The 18,463-nt window shown below is 39.4% G+C and overlaps 1 protein-coding gene and 1 long non-coding RNA gene across 3 annotated transcripts in view; one reads left to right on the top strand and one right to left on the bottom strand.

Moving 5' to 3' along the window:
* The first annotated feature begins 2,215 nt into the window (after nt 1-2,215).
* The window catches only part of LOC111821268 (uncharacterized), a 55,625-nt gene continuing 39,377 nt past the window's right edge, over nt 2,216-18,463 (top strand). Inside the window, exon 1 of the long non-coding RNA XR_002824717.1 lies at nt 2,216-2,375. This is a non-coding gene — a long non-coding RNA (uncharacterized LOC111821268). The remainder of the gene's footprint in view (nt 2,376-18,463) is intronic.
* The window catches only part of ANKRD55 (ankyrin repeat domain 55), a 104,400-nt gene continuing 100,873 nt past the window's right edge, over nt 14,937-18,463 (bottom strand). Inside the window, exons 11-13 of one of the 2 annotated variants that reach the window (XM_023734982.1) lie at nt 18,328-18,420; nt 16,067-16,150; nt 14,937-15,413 (exon numbers count right to left, since the gene is read on the bottom strand). In XM_023734982.1, the coding sequence (XP_023590750.1) occupies nt 15,340-15,413; nt 16,067-16,150; nt 18,328-18,420 (251 nt within the window). In that variant the 3' untranslated portion in view covers nt 14,937-15,339. Of the gene's footprint in view, nt 16,151-18,327; nt 18,421-18,463 lie in introns of both variants that reach the window. The other variant, XM_004380479.2, reaches the window with a different exon arrangement.

Raw genomic sequence — 18,463 nt, forward strand, 5'->3', positions numbered from 1 at the left:
TTTAGAGAATGATACAATGACTGAATCAATTGAGCAATGCCCATCAGTTTATTCTAATTAGTGTTCTGTCTCCCATCTTAACTCTTATTATTAATTGTTTCAAACAATACTGATAAAATCACCTTTTAATAGAATCACTATCAACCTCAGTCATTATATTAATCAGGGTAAGTAATAACTGCTGTAACAAACAACTCTTAAATCTCAGTGGTTTAATACTAAACCACAAACCAGTTGCCATCAAGTTGACTTAGACTCATGGTGACCCCATGTGTGTCAGAGTAGAACTGTGTTCCATAAGGATTTTAAAGGCTGATTATTTTGAAGTAGATTGCCAGGCCTTTCTTCTGAGGTGCTCCTGGGTGGACTTGAACCTCCAGCCTTTTGGCTAGCAGCTGAGCATGTTAATCACTTGTACCACCCAGGTTCAATACTAAAAAACCCAAACTCATTGCTGTTGACTTGATTCTGACTCATAGCAACCCTATAGGATAGAGGAAAACTGCCCCCACAGGTTTTCCAAGGTTGAAATCTTTATTGGAGCAGGCTGCCTCATCTTTCTCCCACGAAGTGGCTGGTGGGTTCGAACCACTGACTTTTCAGTTAGCAGCCAAGCACTTAACCACTGCACCACCAGGGCTCTGAAAGGAAAAATTTCCACTGAAATCTGTCTATCATGGATCACCCTGCTGGTATTTGAAATACCAGTGGCATAGCTTCCAGCATCACAGCAACATGCAAACCACCACAGTACAATAAACTGACAAACGGGTAGTGGAAAAGAACATTAGCTACTATTATTATGCCTTTTCTTTACTTAGTGACTTTAACAAAAACATTATTTTCTAAAATTCCATGTCCTCCACTGACTTTCATCTGCTTCTCCTTTTCTTTCGGTTCTCTTCTTTGCTGCAAGTTTGAACGGCTGTTTCCCTTCCTGGTTTTTATTTCTCTCTCCTATATCACATAACCTTGGGCTATGAAAGTCTCCTTTATTTGTGCCCCACCCTGGGGACTCCAGTTCCTGCCCTCTGTGAAATCCCTCCTGAAAACTTCCTCTTAATGAAATCGTGCCTTTATTGCACATTTTAAAAATCTCTCTAAATTAAATGGAGTGTTCCCCACTGATTCTCTATTTTTTTGTCCCTTATATTGTATTAATTTTCACAGGGAATAAAACCCAGGAGAATCAGAGCTATTAGCAGCAGCAGTCCTGCTGAATGGAAATAAGCTTTCATGGAGTCTCCGGGATACTAACGGGACGAAGTCATGAACTAGAACCTTTGTCATTGTTTTACCTGTATAAATGCAACCTGCAGAATTTTGGTTGGCATCGTCACAGACAGTGAGCTTTATGAGAGCAGAGACTTTGCTTTATTCATAGCAATGGCCCCTCGCCAGAAACAGTGCACATAATAGGTGTCCACATTTTTTTTGATTAAATAATCCATCTATTTGGAGATGGGAGAATTAGTACAAGAAGGTAAACGAGAATTAAAAAAAAAAAAAACAAACCAGCTGCCACAGAGTTGATTCCTACTCATGGTGACCACATGTGTACAGAGCAGTCCTGCACGCCGTAGTGTTTTCATAGCAGATTTTGGAAGCAGATTGCCAGGCCTTTCGTCTGAGACTCCTCTGGGTGGGTTCAAATCCTCAACCTTTTGGGTGGTAGTCGAATGCTTGAAATGAGAATAAGGGAGCAGATTTATTAAAGGCTACTTACATAGTTTCTTCTGATATTCTCCACCACTACTTTTCATGGTATTTTTAATTAAAGGATTAAAGTCATTACTAACAAATATTTTTCTTTGCATTAAAAAGGATACTAGCAATGTCAGAAGGGCTAGCTAGCATTTGTTATAAAAATGTATGCCTTCAGATACAAATGGTCATTCTTCTTCATCACATTATTCATTTTTCTCTTAAAAATTGTCAAGAGGACACATTTTCCAGATTAAGTTTAATTGAAAAAAGACAATCACTCATATGTTCATGTTGGTGAAATTTTAAAGTAACAACAAAAAAAAATCAGAGCAAAGCCTTACATTCTGTTAAATTAATTCTAATTTTAAAATGGTTTGTAAAGTTAATTTTTAGATGTGGAGAACAAAATGCACTTGAAAAGCTTCTTTACTTTTGTTCTAAACTTATTTTCTCATAAGGACGGTATTACATTGAAAACATAGTGAGAGAGTGGTTGTTTTTTCACCATATGTATGATGTTTTTGTTTCCTCACATATTTGGGCCTATGTTACATGCAGCCAATTCTCTACCATCTTAGGACTGCTTTGAAATTACAGCTCAGCTCTTCCAGGCCTCTATCCTTCCAAAGATGTTGCTTCCACAGTTCATCAGCACACCCACAAGATGGGTAAGTGGTTAAGAGAGATGGGAACATAGAAATCAGTTTGTTTTGTTTCTTATGAGCCGTTGTGTTAAAAGGTTTGAGTGAAGAGGAGGGAGGGTAATGCATAACCCATTAAAATGCTGTGCCTCAGGAGTACCATAAATGCCTCTCTGCTTCTGCGATTACCTCAGAGGAAAATTGCTGGATCATGATCCTCCTGTCCCTCCAGCCTGAGAAACTCTAATCTGTGCTCCTGGGTTGGGCTGAAAATGGCCCTTCCTGGGTGTGGGGCTGGCTGGTGGAAGGATTAGTTTTCAACACAGCCCCCATTCTCGTCTCTGTTTCCTAGAGCATCTCAGAAGTCAGCTCTCCTTTCTCAAACAGACACAATGATGAAGAAATGAGGTTAAATCAGCATGGAGTATCATTTTTGTGAAAGAAATAGTGATGCCAACACTGACTTAATGGGGCAGCTTTGCCAAATATGGTCAGATTTTTTTACCTAGTCAATAAGGCTACCACTTTATAAGAACACGTCCAGATTTCTTCATACTCTGACTTTGTACCAGTTACAAAATGTCTCTTTGGCTCTGAGCTTCAGGATCCTGAAGACGTACAATGTTAAGTACTTTGGGTTATCATTTCAATTTTTATTCAGATTTGTTCATTTCTAGGGTCTTTTTTTTTTTAGGCTGCAGGACTGTGACTCTGGGACTGTGTAACTCAGAGTAGAAGAATGGAGGCAGAGAAATAATTTTGACACTTAGTATTTGGTTTTATTAAAGATAATTTATTGGCTTCAAATCATAAAAAAAAAAAGAAGAAGAAGAAGAACCAAAACAGAGGACACACAGCTTTCATACTGAATGTTTTCCTCAAATAATAGAAGAAAATCCTTATCACTTAATCTCATATAAATTTGTGGTATCCTCTATGTTATATGTATTCTTTGTCCTGTAGCACCTAGCACAACGCAAGCAGCCAAGAAATATTTGTTGAATAAATGAATGAATGAATGCGTGAATACGTTAGTCATGTGCTATTGGTCCACATCAAACTAAGCCAAGGACAGCGAGTAAGTGTCAGAAATGGAGATAATTTCCAAGTCTTGACATTAGGACTGAATCCCAAAGAGGCCTTCCTGCATATCTGAGTGATGTCTGAGTTCTTGGGCCATGTAGTTTAAACTAACCATTCTCTTTACAAAAGAATAATGATTGATTTTGCAACTAGCCAAGTAATTCAGACCCATATACATCTATTTCTGCAAAAAGGATCTGTAGTTTGTCTAGCTGGTAAAATGTAAGTAGAACCTCTGTTTAGTCTCTTGATTCTGGAAGAACTGACCTAAGGAAAGACATCATAACATCCATTTCCTGCCCCTTTACCATGGGCTGGTGTTTATTTCTTAGCTACAAGGAGAGTTGAAGAGCGAACACATGCATTTCCTGAGTTTTATAGGGTGTGTGTGTGTGGGGTGATAACAAGATCAGACACGAAGCCACAGACAGTGCTGTCTTTACTGAGACCAGTTCACTTACTCTGAGCGGAAAAAACTACTAAATGAGCTGTGAGCTGTTACTAGGCTCACAAGGTAATAGAAACAGTGATCATCCACGAATGCTCATTAAGGTGTGATTTGGTTCATGAAGAGTTCTTATGGGAACTCTCATTTTGGGTTAAGTGTTGAATCATGCATGCGTATATTATATGAGTTTCATTAACCTTTGGATTAAATTATATCCCATGAAACGTTACAATTTAATACAGTAAAACCTAGGCATGTCACAATTACCCTTTCAGACAGGCATGGGTTCAGTCCTCCAGCATCAGTGTTTTCCAGGGGTTATCTTTAAAAAAAACGTTAATTAAAGTGCTATTAATTCTGAAAAATTTCCAAAAAAATTATATACAATAGTATGCTGGCAACCCCCCCACCCCCCAAAAAAGTCCTGATTTGTAGTTTCTGACTTCCCTGGTATAAATATTCTCACCATGGCCAATTTCAAGCTACCAATGGTTGAACAACCAGCTCATAAAATTTCTGAGTATTGTAAATAACAATTAGCTACTGCAAGCTGATGAGAGCTATTTCCAGCGCACTCTTGGGAGTAAAATTTTATTCATTTCACAAGCCTTTATTAGAATAGTACATTGGGTTTGCAGAAGTTTAAAACTTCATCCCATTCTAATAGGATGGCACAGAGGGGAGGTGGTGCTATGAAGGAGTCATGCTGGCTAAACTCCCTACTATGGAGATTTTATGGGCCAGTTCTAAGGACCTAGAGATTCAAGGAAGGATTGATTTCTTATATGTTTGCAATTTGTTTTTTCTCTTTACTTCTATGTTTTCTCCCCCAAAGTCACTTGTTGAGAGAACACTGGGATAGATGGTCTGGAGTGCGCAACTTAGACACACAGCGGCGTTGCCTTGGTTTTGGGCTTTTCTTGCTTGAATTCAAAGAATTGCTTGGTTTTGCTGTTTATGCGTGAGAAAACTCCTTTAGCAGCCTCCCTCTAACTGTAAAACACAGAACCAATTAGCCTCACCTCCTGCTTATTGTTATTCTCTTATCTACTTTTGGAAACTCTATTCTTCTCTAGCTCAGCAGCATGAGTACGCTATGCTTTCAAATAGTTAGTGTTTGGTTTACTAGTAATATACCTGAGGTCCATTTTTAAGGTCTTGAGCTCCTTTTGTACCCTGATGAAGAGCATAATGCATATAGCCTTGTATCTCATTGAAAGGTTGTGTTACGTGCCATCGAGTCGGTTCCAACTCATAGCAACCCTATGTACAACAGAAGTAAACACTGCTTGGTTCTGCGCCATCCTCACAATCATTGTTATGCTTAAGCCCATTGTTGCAGCCACTGTGTCAGTCCATCTCATTGAGGGTCTTCCTCTTTTTTGCTCTCTACCTTACCAAGCATGATGTCCTTCTCCAGGGACTGGTCCCTCCTGATAACATGTCTAAAGTATATCCAAGTCTTGCATTCCTTGCCTCTAAGGAGCATTCTGGCTGTACTTCTTTCAAGACAGATTGGTTCACTCTTTTGGCAGTCCATGGTATAGTCAATATTCTTCGCCAACACCATAATTCAAAGGTGTCAATTCTTCTTTGGTCTTCCTTATTCATTGTCCAGCTTTTGCATGCATACGAGGAGATTGAAAACACCACAGCGTGGGTCAGGCGCACCTTAGTCCTTGAAGTGATATCTTTGCTTTTTAACACTTTAGAGGTTTTTTGCAGCAGATTTGCCAAATGCAATATGTCATTTGATTTCTTGACTGCAGCTTCCATGGGCATTGATTGTGGATCCAAGTAAAATTAAATCTTTGACAACTTCAAGCTTTTCTCTGTTTATCATAATGTTGATTATTGACCCAGTTGTGAGGATTTTTGTTTTCTTTAGGTTGGGGTGTAATCCATACTGAAGGCTGTAGTCCTTGATCTTCATCAGTAAGTGCTTCAAGTCCTCTTCACTTTCAGCAAGCAAGGTTGTATTACCTGCATAATGCAGATTGTTAATAAGTCTTTCTCCAATCCTGATGCTGTGTTCTTCTTCATATAGCCCAGCTTATCGGATTATTTTCTCAGCATACAGATTGAATAAGTATGGTGAAAGGATACAACCCTGAGACACACCTTTCCTGACTTTAAACCACGCAATATCCCTTTGTTCTGTTTGAATGACTGCCTCTTGGTCTAGGTACAGTTTCCTCATGAGCACAATTAAGTGTTCTGGAATTCCCATTCTTCAAAATGTTATCCATAATTTGTTATGATCCATACAGTCGAATGCCTTTGCATAGTCAATAAAACACAGGTAAACATCTTTCTGGTATTCTCTGCTTTCAGCCATGATACATATGACATCAGGAATGCTATCCCTTGTTCCATGTCCTCTTCTAAATCTGGCTTGAATTTCTGGCAGTTCCCTGCCTCTCTACTGCTGCAACTGATTTTGAATGATCATCAGCAAAATTTTACTTGTGTATGATATTAAGGATATTGTTTAATAATTTCCACATTCTGTTGGATCACCTTTCTTTGGAATAGGCATAAATATAAATCTCTACCAGTCAGTTGGCCAGGTAGCTGTCCTCCAACTTTCTTGGCATAGACAAGTGGGTACCACCAGCACTGCTTCTGTTTGTTGAAACATCTCAACTGGTAATTCATCAATTCTTGGAGGCTTGTTTGTCACCAGTGTTTTCAGTGCAGCTTGGACTTCTTGCTTCAGTACCATCAGTTCTTCATCATATGCTACCTTCTGAAACAATTGAATGTTGGCCAATTCTTTTAGATACAGTGACCGTATTCTTTCCATCTTCTTTTGTTGCTTCCTGCATCGTTGTTCAGTAATTTGCCCACCAAAACCCAAAAAAACCAAACCCGTTGCTAATGAGTTGATTCTGACTCATAGCAACCCTATAGGACAGAGTAGAACTGCCCCATAGAGTTTCCAGGGCGCACCTGGTGGATTCGAACTGCTGACCTTTTTGTTAGCAGCCGTAGCCCTTAACCACTACGCCACCAGGGTTTTCTTCAATATTGCAACTGGAGGATTGAATTTTTTCTTCAGTTCTTTCAGCTTGAGAAATGCTAAGCATGTTTTTCCCTTTTGGTTTTCTAACTCCAGGCCTTTGCACATGTCATTATAATATTTTACTTTGTCTTTTCGAACCACCCTTTGAAATCTTCTGTTCAGCTCTTTTGCTTCATATTTCTTCCATGCTTTAGCTACTCCATCAAAAGCAAGTTTCAGAGTCTCTTCTGGCATCTATTTTGGTCTTTTTTTTCTTTCCTATCTTTTTAATGATCTCTTGCTTTCTTCATGTATGATGTCCTTGATGTCATTCCACAAATTGTCTGGTCTTCAGTCATTAGTGTTCAATGTGTTAAATCTATTCTTGAGATGGTCTGTAAATTCAGGTGAGCTCTGATAAAGAAGTTGTAGATGACATCTCCTAGGGGATCCTGAGCAATGTCTTAAGTGTTAGGCAAGAGAAAGGTGTTCATCCTTCTGAGGCTGAGGGAAGGCCCTGGCTTGCTCATTGTACAGAACAATTCTTTGAGTTCTAAGATGTGACTTTGCGTCCTTTGTTTTTATTACCAGGGTCTAAGTAATCAGTAAGGAGCCCTGGTGTTGCAATGGTTAAGTGCTCAGCTGCTAACTGAATGGTTGGCAGTTTGAACCCACCAGCAGCTCCATGGGAGAAAAGACCTGGCAATTTGTTCCTGTAAAGATTACAGCCTAGTGATAACCTACATAAGCCACATCCTCAATTACCCTGAAACCAGAAAAACGAGACGGTGCCTGGCTACCACCACTGACAGATCTGAATAGGAGCACAATAGATTATCTCGGTTAGAATGGGAGAAAAATGCAGATCAAAACTCAAATTCTTAAAAAAGGCCAGACTAACTAGACTATCTGAGACCAGAGGACTCCCTGAGACTATTGCCCTGAGACACTCTTTAAACTCGGAACCGAAACTATCCCCTAAGATCACCTTGTAGCTGAAAAGCAGAGTGACATACAAAATAAAGGATATTACCCATTAGATCGGGGCTCTACTAAAAAAAATCTGTAGAAGTTCAAAAGGTCAACATTTAATCCAAAGCAAAGGGGGCAGGAAAACTGGAGTACTGGAAACCGAACAACCAAATCACAATTAAAGAGAATGTTGACACAATGTGGAAAATGTAACTGCTGTATTTTTATGCAAATAATGTGTTCCGTCTAAGTTTGTTTGCCAACTTCTCCCACCCTCCCCCAGGTATTTTCATAAGTACGCTTTGCTAATTTTGTTTTTTTCAGCAACATGTAAGAAAAATTGGCCTAGCAGCACTTACAAAAATACCTGGGGAAGGGAGGGAGGGATCGGCAAACAAAAGTAGATGGCACACGCTACACGGTAGTCATTGATCAATCTGTGTAAAGAATTGGCAAAGGGTAACCTAACTTGCTGTGTAAACTTTCATCAAAAACACAATAAAATATATATTTTTTTATTGTTGTAGTTTAAATGAAATTTACATTTCAAGTTAGTCTCCCATACAAAAATTTATACATACCTTGTTATGTGACCCTAATTGCTCTCCCCATACTGTGACAGCACACTCCTCCTTTCCACCCCTGATTTCCCATGTCCATTTAACCAACTCCTAAGCCTCTCTGCCTTCCCATCTCACCTCCGGACAGAAGCTGCCTGTTTAGTCTCTTGTATCTACTTGAGCTAAGAGGCACACTCCTCATATTACTTTCTGTCCCACAGTCCAGTCCAATCTCTGTCTGAAAAGTTGGCCTCGGGAATTATTTGAGTTCTGGGCTGATAGAGAGTCCAGGGGCCATGCTTTCTGGGGTTCCTCCCGTCTCATTCAGACCATTAATTCTGGTCTTCTTACTAGAATGCTAGAATCTGAGTTCTGCACCCCACCTTTCTCCTGCTGCATCAGGGACTCTCTGTTGTGTTCCCCATCAGGGCAGTCATTGGTGGTAGCCAGGCACCATCTAGTTCTTCTGGTCTCAGGCTGATGAAGTCTCTTGTTTATGTGGCCCTTTCTGTCTCTTGGGCTACTACTTTCCTTGTGTCTTTGGTGTTCTTCATTCTCCTTTACTTCAGGTGGTTGGGACCGATTGATGCATCTTAGATGGCTGCTTGCAAACTTTTAAGACCCCAGACGCCACTCACCAAAGTAGGATGCAGAACATTTTCTTTCTTCTTTTTTTTTTTTAAATATATTCTGGTGCAAGTTTACTTCTTCTTTTTTTTTTCTTCGTTTTTTTATTGTTGTAATTAAATGAAGTTTACATTTCAAATTAGTCTCCCATACAAAATTTTTTATACATACATTGTTATGTGACCCTAATTGCTCTCCCCATACTGTGACAGCACACTTCTCCTTTCTGCCCCTGATTCCCCATGACCATTCAACCAGCTCCTAACTCTCTCTGCCTTCCCATCTCACTTCTGGACAGAAGCTGCCCCTTTGGTCTCTTGTATCTACTTGACTAAGAGGCACACCCTTCACAAGTATCACTTTATGTCCCACAGTCCAGTCCAATCCCTGTCTGAAGAGTTGGCCTTGGAAATTGTTTTAGTTCTGGGCTGATAGAGAGTCCAGGGGCCACGCTTTCGGGGCACCTCCAGTCTCATTCAGACTGTTAAGTCTGGTCTTCTTACTAGAATTTGAGTTCTGCACCCCACCTTTCTCTTGTTCCGTCTGGAACTCTCTGTTGTGTTCCCTGTCAGGGCGGTCATTGGTGGTAGCCAGGCACCAGCTAGTTCTTCTGGTCTCAGGCTGATGAAGTCTCTGATTTATATGACCCTTTCTGTCTCTTGGGCTACTACTTTCCTTGTGTCTTTGGTGTTTTTCATTCTCCTTTACTCCAGGTGGTTGGGACCAATTGATGCATCTTAGATGGCCGCTTGCAAGCTTTTAAGATCCCAGACGCCACTCTCCAAAGTAGGATGCAGAACATTTTCTTAATAAGCTTTGTTATGCCAATTGACCTAGATGTCCCCTGAAAGCATGGTCCCCAGACCCCTACCCCTGCTACTCTGTCCCTCAAAGTGTTTGATTGTATTCAGGAAACTTTTAGCTTTGGTTTAGTCCCATTGTGCTGACTTCCCCTGTAGTGTGTGCTGTCCTTCTCTTCATCTAAGATAATTCTTATCTACTATCTCATTAGTAAATAACCCTCACCCTCCCTCCCTGCCCTTGTAACCATCAAATAATGTTTTCTACTGTATTTAAATCTTTTCTTGAGTTCTTATAATAGTGGTCTTATACAATATTTCTCCTTCTGTGACTGACTAAATTCACTCAGCATAATGCCCTCCAGATTCCTCCATGTTATAAGATGTTTCACAGCTTCATCATCTTTCTTTATTGTTGCATAGTATTGCATTGGGTGGATATACCATAGTTTATCCATTCGTTGGTTGATGGGCACCTAGGTTGTTTCCATCTTTTTGCTATTGTGAACAGTGCTGCAATGAACATGGGTGTGCATATATCTATTCGTGTGACGGCTCTTATTTCTCTAGGATATATTCAAGGAGCAGGATAGCTGGATCGTATGGTACTTCTATTTCTAGCTTTTTAAGGAAGGGCCAAATCGATTTCCAAAGTGGTTGTACCATTTTACATTCCCACCAACAGTGTATAAGTGTTCCAGTCTGTCCACAACCTCTCCAGCATTTATTATTTTGTGTTTTTTGGATTAATGCTAGCCTTGATGGGGTGAGATGATACCTCATCGTAGTTTTGATCTGCTTTTCTCTAACGGCTAATGATCATGAGCATTTCTTCATGTGTTTGTTATCCGCCTGAATATCTTCGTTGGCAAAGTGCCTGTTCATATCCTTTGCCCATTTTTTAACTGGGTTATTTGTCTTTTTGTTGTTGAGGTTTTGCAGCATCTTGTAGATTTTAAAGATTAGATACTGATCAGATTTGTTGTAGCCAAAAATTTTTCCCAAACTGTAGGCCGTCTTTTTACTCCGTTGGTGTAGTTTTTGATGAGCATAAGTGTTTGATTTTTAGGAGCTCCCAGTTATCTAGTCTCTCTTCTGGTGCTTGTGCATTGTTATTTATGGTTTGTATTATGTTTATGCCATGTATTAGGGCTCCTATCATTGTCCCTATTTTTTCTTCCATGATCTTTATTGTTTTGGATTTTATATTTAAGTCTTTGATCCATTTTGAGTTAGAAAAACACAATAAAATATTATTTAAAAGAAAAAAAAGAAAGATTAGAGCCTAGGAAACCCTATGGGGCAGTTCTACTCTGTCCTGTAGGGTCGATATGAGTCAAAATTGGCTTGACGGCACACAACAATAAAAATAAGTAGTCAGTATGTATAATTGGGGAGCCCTGGTGGCCCAGTGGTTAAGCGTCAGCTGCTAACCACAAAGTTGGCAGTTTGAATCCGCCAGCCACTTGCTTTTTGGAAACCCTATGAGGCAGTTCTACTCTCTCCTGTATGGTCTGTATGAGTCGGAATCAACTCAGTAGCAGTGGGTTTGGTTTTTGGTTTTGGTTTATGTTAATTGGTTTCTCTTTAAGAGCTCTTCTGCAGTACTTCTATATGTCACACGAACAGAAGTCATAGACATAATTTCCATCCTTCATTCTTTTATGTCATTCACTGCTATGTCTCTGGCCAAGGTTCACCTTCAGTGCACCAAAGATGTTACTCACAGTCATCTGTATTTGAGCTCAGTTCTTGGATTCGCTGCTCATGTAGAGATGACTATAGTCTCCTCCACCCTTCACCCCACCTTCCCATCTTATAGCAGGTGCCACCTCACCAAAGCATTAGCTTCTTATTTTGAATGTCAACCACTTATATTCTACCATGTTCTACTAAGGGCAGACCTTGTTTCGTTTTTCTCTCATATTTCTCCTACTCTGTAGACCATTAGAAATTGCAAGGTGATTTGCCACTCACCATTTACAAAATTTTCACTGAAATTTAATAATCAGCAAGCTATTTCCTGTTTTTCATATAACAATGTGAAAATTATCTTTGTCCCTCTGTAGACAACAGTGCTAGTATAATATGCAGACTGGAAACTCTTCAGCTTTTGGTAAAACTTATTCATTGATTTCTCAGATTTGGCCTTTGGGCATGTTTTGGAACTTGTTCAGCTTCCCAAAAGACCAGGGTCACACTAAAACAGAGATGAGAACCGGATGGCATTTGCTTTGGAAAATTACAGTTTCTACAGAAACACACATATGTTGAGAGTCTTTGTCTACCGGTATTAGCATTTCTATGTTAATGTCTAGAAAATATGTGGTTTTGATAGAATTTTCTAATTTGAATATACTTTTTTAATTTCAGAAGGCAATAAGAGAGTCTAGTGACTACATGTGAGAGCTGCTATCATGTTCCTTTATTAATTTAGCTTTTGGGTTGAGTTTTATATTTCATGCTAGCAGAGAATGTCAAATTTGTTCTTTCATAGTTACCCCATTTAAACCCATGGTGGATTCCAAAAAGCTGTTTTTAAAAACCACCTTTAAAACAGGACTTCCAACCAGTTCATTCTGGTTCGACCCCCCCCCCACCCCGGGGCTTGTTAAAATGTAGATTCAGATTCAGTATACCTGGGGTAGAAATGCAAATTCTCAGCAGGGGGTTGAACCAGAATGAACCGGTCTGAAGCCCTGCTTTAAAATGCCAGGATGCACTTGCTTAGAGACAGGCATTGGTAAATTTCTAAGAATAGAGGCAAAAGCAAAATTAATAGTTATTTTATATATATATATATATATATATATATATATTAATAGTTATTCTAGGCGACATTATATTTCTAATCAGTCACTTGGTGGAGTTTTGTAAAATCATATTATGTGTCAATAGCAAAAAGATGGAAGCCACCTAAGTGCCTATCAACAGATGAATGGATAAACAAATTATGGTACATACACTCAACAGAATACTATGCAACGAAAAGGAACAATGAGGAATCCATGAAACATCTCACAACATGAATGAATCTGGAGGGTATTATGCTGAGTGAAATAAGTCAATCACAAAAGGACAAATACTGTATGGAAACACTGTTATAAAAACCCAAGAAAAGGTTTACACACAGAAATAAACAATCATTGATGGTTAGGAGAGAGAGGAGGAGTGGGAAGGAGAAACCACTAACTAGATAGTAGACGAATGTTGACTTTGGTGAAGGGGAAACAACATACAATCTAGGGGAAGTCAGCACAACTTGACCAAAGCAAAGGAAGACACTTAGAGGAGCACAATTAAAAAAAAAAAAAAAGAGGCACCCACAGCAAATACTATAGCATATACAACCCCACAACAACAGTAAAAACAATAACTTCCAAGCAGATACATAGGCAGGTACGTATGCTGAATAGAGGAAGGAGGGGGTATAGGAGTATATCCACGTACCTATATAGGTTAGGCTGTGGATATTTTTACATACATATTTGTATGTACAGCATATATATTCATATATATAATACAGCACAATGGGGACACAGTCGTGGAAGCTTCCTAGACACATCCAAACACCTTGAGGGACCAAGTTACTGGGGCTGAAGGCCGAGGACCAAGGTCTTGGGGTACATCTAGGTCAATTGGCATAGCATAGTTCATAATGAAAATGTTTTACATCCTACTTTGGTGAGTAGCGTCTGGGGTCTTAAAAGCTTGAGAGCAGCCATCTAAGAGACATTTATTGGTCCCACCCTGTCTAGAGCAAAGGAGAATGAAGAAAACCAAAGACACAAGGAAAATATTAGTCCAAAGGACTAATGGACCAGATGAACCACAGTCTCCACCAGCCTGAGCCCAGAACTAGATGGTGCCTGGCTACTACCAGCAACCGCTCTGACAGGGATCACAGGAGAGGGTCTGAGACAGAGCAGGACAAAAATGCAGAACAAAATTCAAATTCACAAAAAAGACCAGACTTACAGGCCTGACAGAGACTGGAGGAACCCCTGAGACTATGGTCCCTGGACACCCTTCTAACTCAGAACTGAAGCCACTCCCCAAGTTTACCTTTCAGGCAAAGATTAGACAGGCCTATAAAACAAACAATAATACACGTGAGGAATGTGTTTCTTAGATCAATCAAGTATACGAGACCAAATGGGCAACACTTGCCCAAAAGCAAAGATGAGAAAGCAGGAAGGGACTGGAAAACCGGATGAATGGTAATGGGAAACCTAGGGTGGGAAGGGGAAGAGTGCTGACACATGGCGGGGATTGCAACCAATGTCATGAAACAATTGTGTATTAATTTTTGAATGAGAAACTAATTAGCTCTGTAAACTGTCACCTAAAGCACAAAAAAATAATAATAATTAAAAAAAAACGTATTATGTGTCAATCTGTGCTCCGGTAGAGTTGAAAGGGATAATAAGCTGGAGTCACAGAAATCTATTTGTATTGGCTTGATTCCAGGAAGACTGGAGCATTAAAGCTAAGTGTTTACTGGAAGAAATAACACCTGTGTTGTTGTTGTTAGATGTCGTCAAGTTGCTTCTGACTCATAGTGACCCTATATACAACTGAGCGAAACACTGCCCCATCCTTCGCCATCGTCACAATCTTTGCTATGTTTAAGCCCATTGTTGCAGCCACTGTGTCAATCCATCTTGTTGACAGTCTTCCTCTTTTTTGATGACTGTGTGTTTAACCAGGTGATTACTCTATAGGACCAGGAAAAATGAGTGGAAAAACCCTAACTTTCAACAACTCTAATTGGTTTAGCACAAATCACTGGGTTGATGGGCACTTTCCACAAATATTAATGGTAGCTACACTTTGCCTGTGTAGATGTACTGTTGTTGTTGTTGTTAGGTGCTGTTGAGTCGATTTTTGACTCACAGCAATCCCATGTGACAGAGTTGAAATGCCTCATAGTGTTTTCTATGTAACCTTTACAGGAGCGGATCACCAGGTCTTTCTCCAGTGGAGCTGCTGGGTGGATTCAAACCGCCAACCTTTCAGCAGCCTAGCCTTAACTGTTTTGCTACCCAGAGGTGCTGTGGAAAAAAGACCTAGAGATCTGCTTGCGAGAGGCCTATGGAAAACCTTATGGATCAATTCTACTCTGGGTACATGGGGTTGCTGTAAGTCAAAAATGACTCTACAGCAACTGGTATAGATGTATAGGCTGAATAAATAAATTCAGGAAGGAGGCTTCTATCTAATTAATAGTAGAAACTGGTCTCTCTAAACAAATACTAATATCAAGTAATAAATGTTATGCATGAGATAGTTACAAAATAATCTGCAGGTTTGGAAATAACATGGAGGGGCTATCATCTTATGCTGCTAATCCTTGAAATATCTATAGACCTCTAGCCAAAGGATCAGAAGTCATAAATTTAAGAATGCCTTGAGTAGGCAGAGACTATTACTTTGAAACAGAAAAATGAATTATTAAGTATATAGAGAATTTGAGGAAAGTATAAGAAATGCCTACTCAGTTCCGTAAGGCCAGGATGTAGATCTTTCCATCTTCCATGATCTTCTCATGACTGGAGCAATCAATCATATCTGAAAACAATAGGTGGAAATATTCAAATAACAAAGAAGAGATACAAGTTGTTGTCAAGCCAGTTGGGCAGTCATTAACTCTCCTGGAGCCAAGAACTGACAATGCTAAAAAATATTTTTCAGAAGATTGCACATTTAAAGACATAAACTGTGACTGATTAAGGAATTTATTACTTTTATTTTAATTAAGTCACATCAGTCAAAGGTAGAATTACAAGAAGTGTGAAGAACAAGTCTAGAAGGTGTGTGTGTTTTAATTCAGCAAAGCATACAATTTTTTTAAAAACAAAATCTTTCAAAAGAAATCAGCAAACATGCCACAAAGCAAAGCAAACATAGCTAAGTTTCCCGCTAATAACATATTTTGACTTTTCATTTTGGCATGTGGAAGTCACAGAAATTCACAAACTTAGAATTTATGCACTTGAAAAAATTCCCAGTGTTTATTTGGGAAGTATCTTTATTTGGAATAAAGAATTCTGAGTTACAAAACTGTGAATGGCTTATAGAATGCAGCTTACTAAATTAGTCTTTGTTCTGACAAACTAGAATAATCTCACCCTCTGAGAGCTGAAAATACATCTAATCTATGTCCCTGCAGTCGGCAGCCCACAGTTAAGTTTCATCATTGACGGCATTGGCAGATTTTTCACCCTCTTTGGCTGGAGTGCCGTGTCCTCGTTGGCTTGGGATAGCAGGAAGCACTCGGTTTGTGCGTAGCGGTTCTCCAGAAAGAACTGGAAAGAGAGTAGAATGAGAAATTTCAAAGTTCACTTCTTAGGAGGAATGGTGGTAGGAGACCTGCATTGTTTCTTAAGGCGTGGAGGCATTTCTAAGATTCTGTGTTGCTGAGAATTGGACTGCAGGAGAAAGCTGTGTATGCATATCTATTCAGGCTTTCTGTATGTAGCCAGGAATGTCAAATATGCAAAAACACAGGACTGGGTCAAAGTTGATCAAAACACGATTGGGGTGTGCGTGCCTGGCAGAGTTCTTCCTTGGGTGGAGTAGCAGTTGATGGCCAAGTCAGCACGAGGCTCTAAACAAGCCACGAGACATCTATACTGTGCTTTTATGCAGACTGCAAACCTCAAAAGGCGAGAGCACTGCAGTGCCCTTCCATTTCTTTTTCCTAGAGCTAAAGTTGATAAAAAATCCTTATCTTCCCTTTCTTTTCTGAAATCTAATTGTGAACAAACTTCTGGGCTTTGCCAAAGAAAACACTCTCTCTTTGGCTTCTCTAAGCATCAAGATTTGAGACTGAGTGACTCTTTCCTTAACTAGATGTCTCTGTGATTAGGTTTCTGTTTAAAGCCAAGTCCAGGCTTGGATTTCATTCGATAGTATAACTCACATCATCCAAAACTCCCATGTTTACCCAAATCAGGAAGGGCAGAGAAAATGATCTATTGAGGAAGAAGTCTTGGTTTCTGCTACTAACTCTCTGTGTGACTTTGGACATAATCATTCCATCTCTTAGTTTCTGCAAAAAGATGGGGTTATACTAAGACTTCATGGTTCATTGTTTTTTACCTAGAGTTCAATAACTCTTGGTTGGTCCCCTTCAAACTATAGCCTGGGGGAAAGAGCTATATTGGGCATTTGCTCTGTGTAAATAGTATGTTTTACACATATGCTATCTCATTTAATCCTCACAACAATCTTATCAGGCTGGCACAATTGTCAGAGCCAAAATGAGGAAACTCAAGTACAGAGAGGTTAAGAAACTTGTCTCAAATAGTTAAGACAGCTCCTAACTCATGTAACCTACAATTAAGAGAAGATAGAAGGGGTGCACATGTGCATGTGCTTGTGTGTGTGTGTGTGTGTGTGTGTATGTGTTTTGCATGTATGTGTAGATTGTATAAAGGGAGTGGGATGGGCATAGGTAACAGGAAGAAAAGGAAGGAAAGAAATTAGAATCCAGTAGATATTGTTTGTGTCATGAGGCAGCTGGCGCAGTATCCGGTCATTTTTCAGGCTTTGCTTCTAAACCAAACCAGTTGCAGTGGACTTGATTCCAACTCACGGTGACCCTGTGCGTGTCAGATTAGAACTGTGTTCCATAGGGTTTTCAATGGCTGATTTTTCCGAATTGGATTGCCAGGCCTTTGTTCTGAGGCACCTCAGGGTAGACTCGAACCTCCAAACTTTTGGTTAGCAGCAGAGCACCTGAAGCATTTTCACTACCCAGGGACTCCTATGATACTTATTATCTAATGATGGGCAAGTCCTGTAACCTCTCTGAACTCAGTTTTCTCATCTGTACAATAGGAATAATAATAGAACCTGCCTTATGGGTATATGAGGATATACAAACTCAGAATCTCTAGGAGTAGGGCCCAAGAATCTACTTTTCAACAAGCACTCCAAGTGATACCTAGGTACATTCAAATTTGAAGATCACTGGCCCAACAGAATATATAAGTATTTTATATTGTGACAGTTTTTTGTACAAAATTTTATAAATCAATAAGGCCAAAATGAATACTGACGAATGGCATTTACTCGATTATTCCTTTCTGTTTACGAATGCATGGACCATGAGTACAGAGGTGACACAAATTTCCATGCATCCACCAAAGTAAGGAAACCAATGCTAAGAAGCCAGCCTTAAGACTTTTTAAGGCACTTTCTTGAAGATGTTAAGCAATATACATAGCAAAGAAAATTTCTGTTACTGTTTTCATAGTCCAAACACAAAAATTCCTCCAGAGAACGCATTTTCTTTTTATTTTTTAAGTATTACCATGTTGGAAAAAGCTTTAAAGATTTTTTTCTATTTTTCCTGCAATTTACAAGGTTTGGCTCTTGATATTCCTTCGAAAAATGAAAGTAAACTGAAGTAAACTCTAGTCATGTCTACACATGTTAATGCTTACAAAGGAAGCTGAGGAAGATTCATAATACTTACATTTCTGGTCTGGTAGGGGAGCGAGGTTGTTCCGCATGAAAGGAAGATCCCTGATTTTGGGTCTGTTTGGGGAGAGATGCAGAAAATTTTGTCCTGGGGACAAACATATTTGTATTAATCATTTAAGACTCAATCA

This window comes from Trichechus manatus, unplaced genomic scaffold (assembly GCF_000243295.1).
Source record: "Trichechus manatus latirostris isolate Lorelei unplaced genomic scaffold, TriManLat1.0 scaffold00074, whole genome shotgun sequence".
Lineage (NCBI taxonomy): Eukaryota > Metazoa > Chordata > Mammalia > Sirenia > Trichechidae > Trichechus > Trichechus manatus.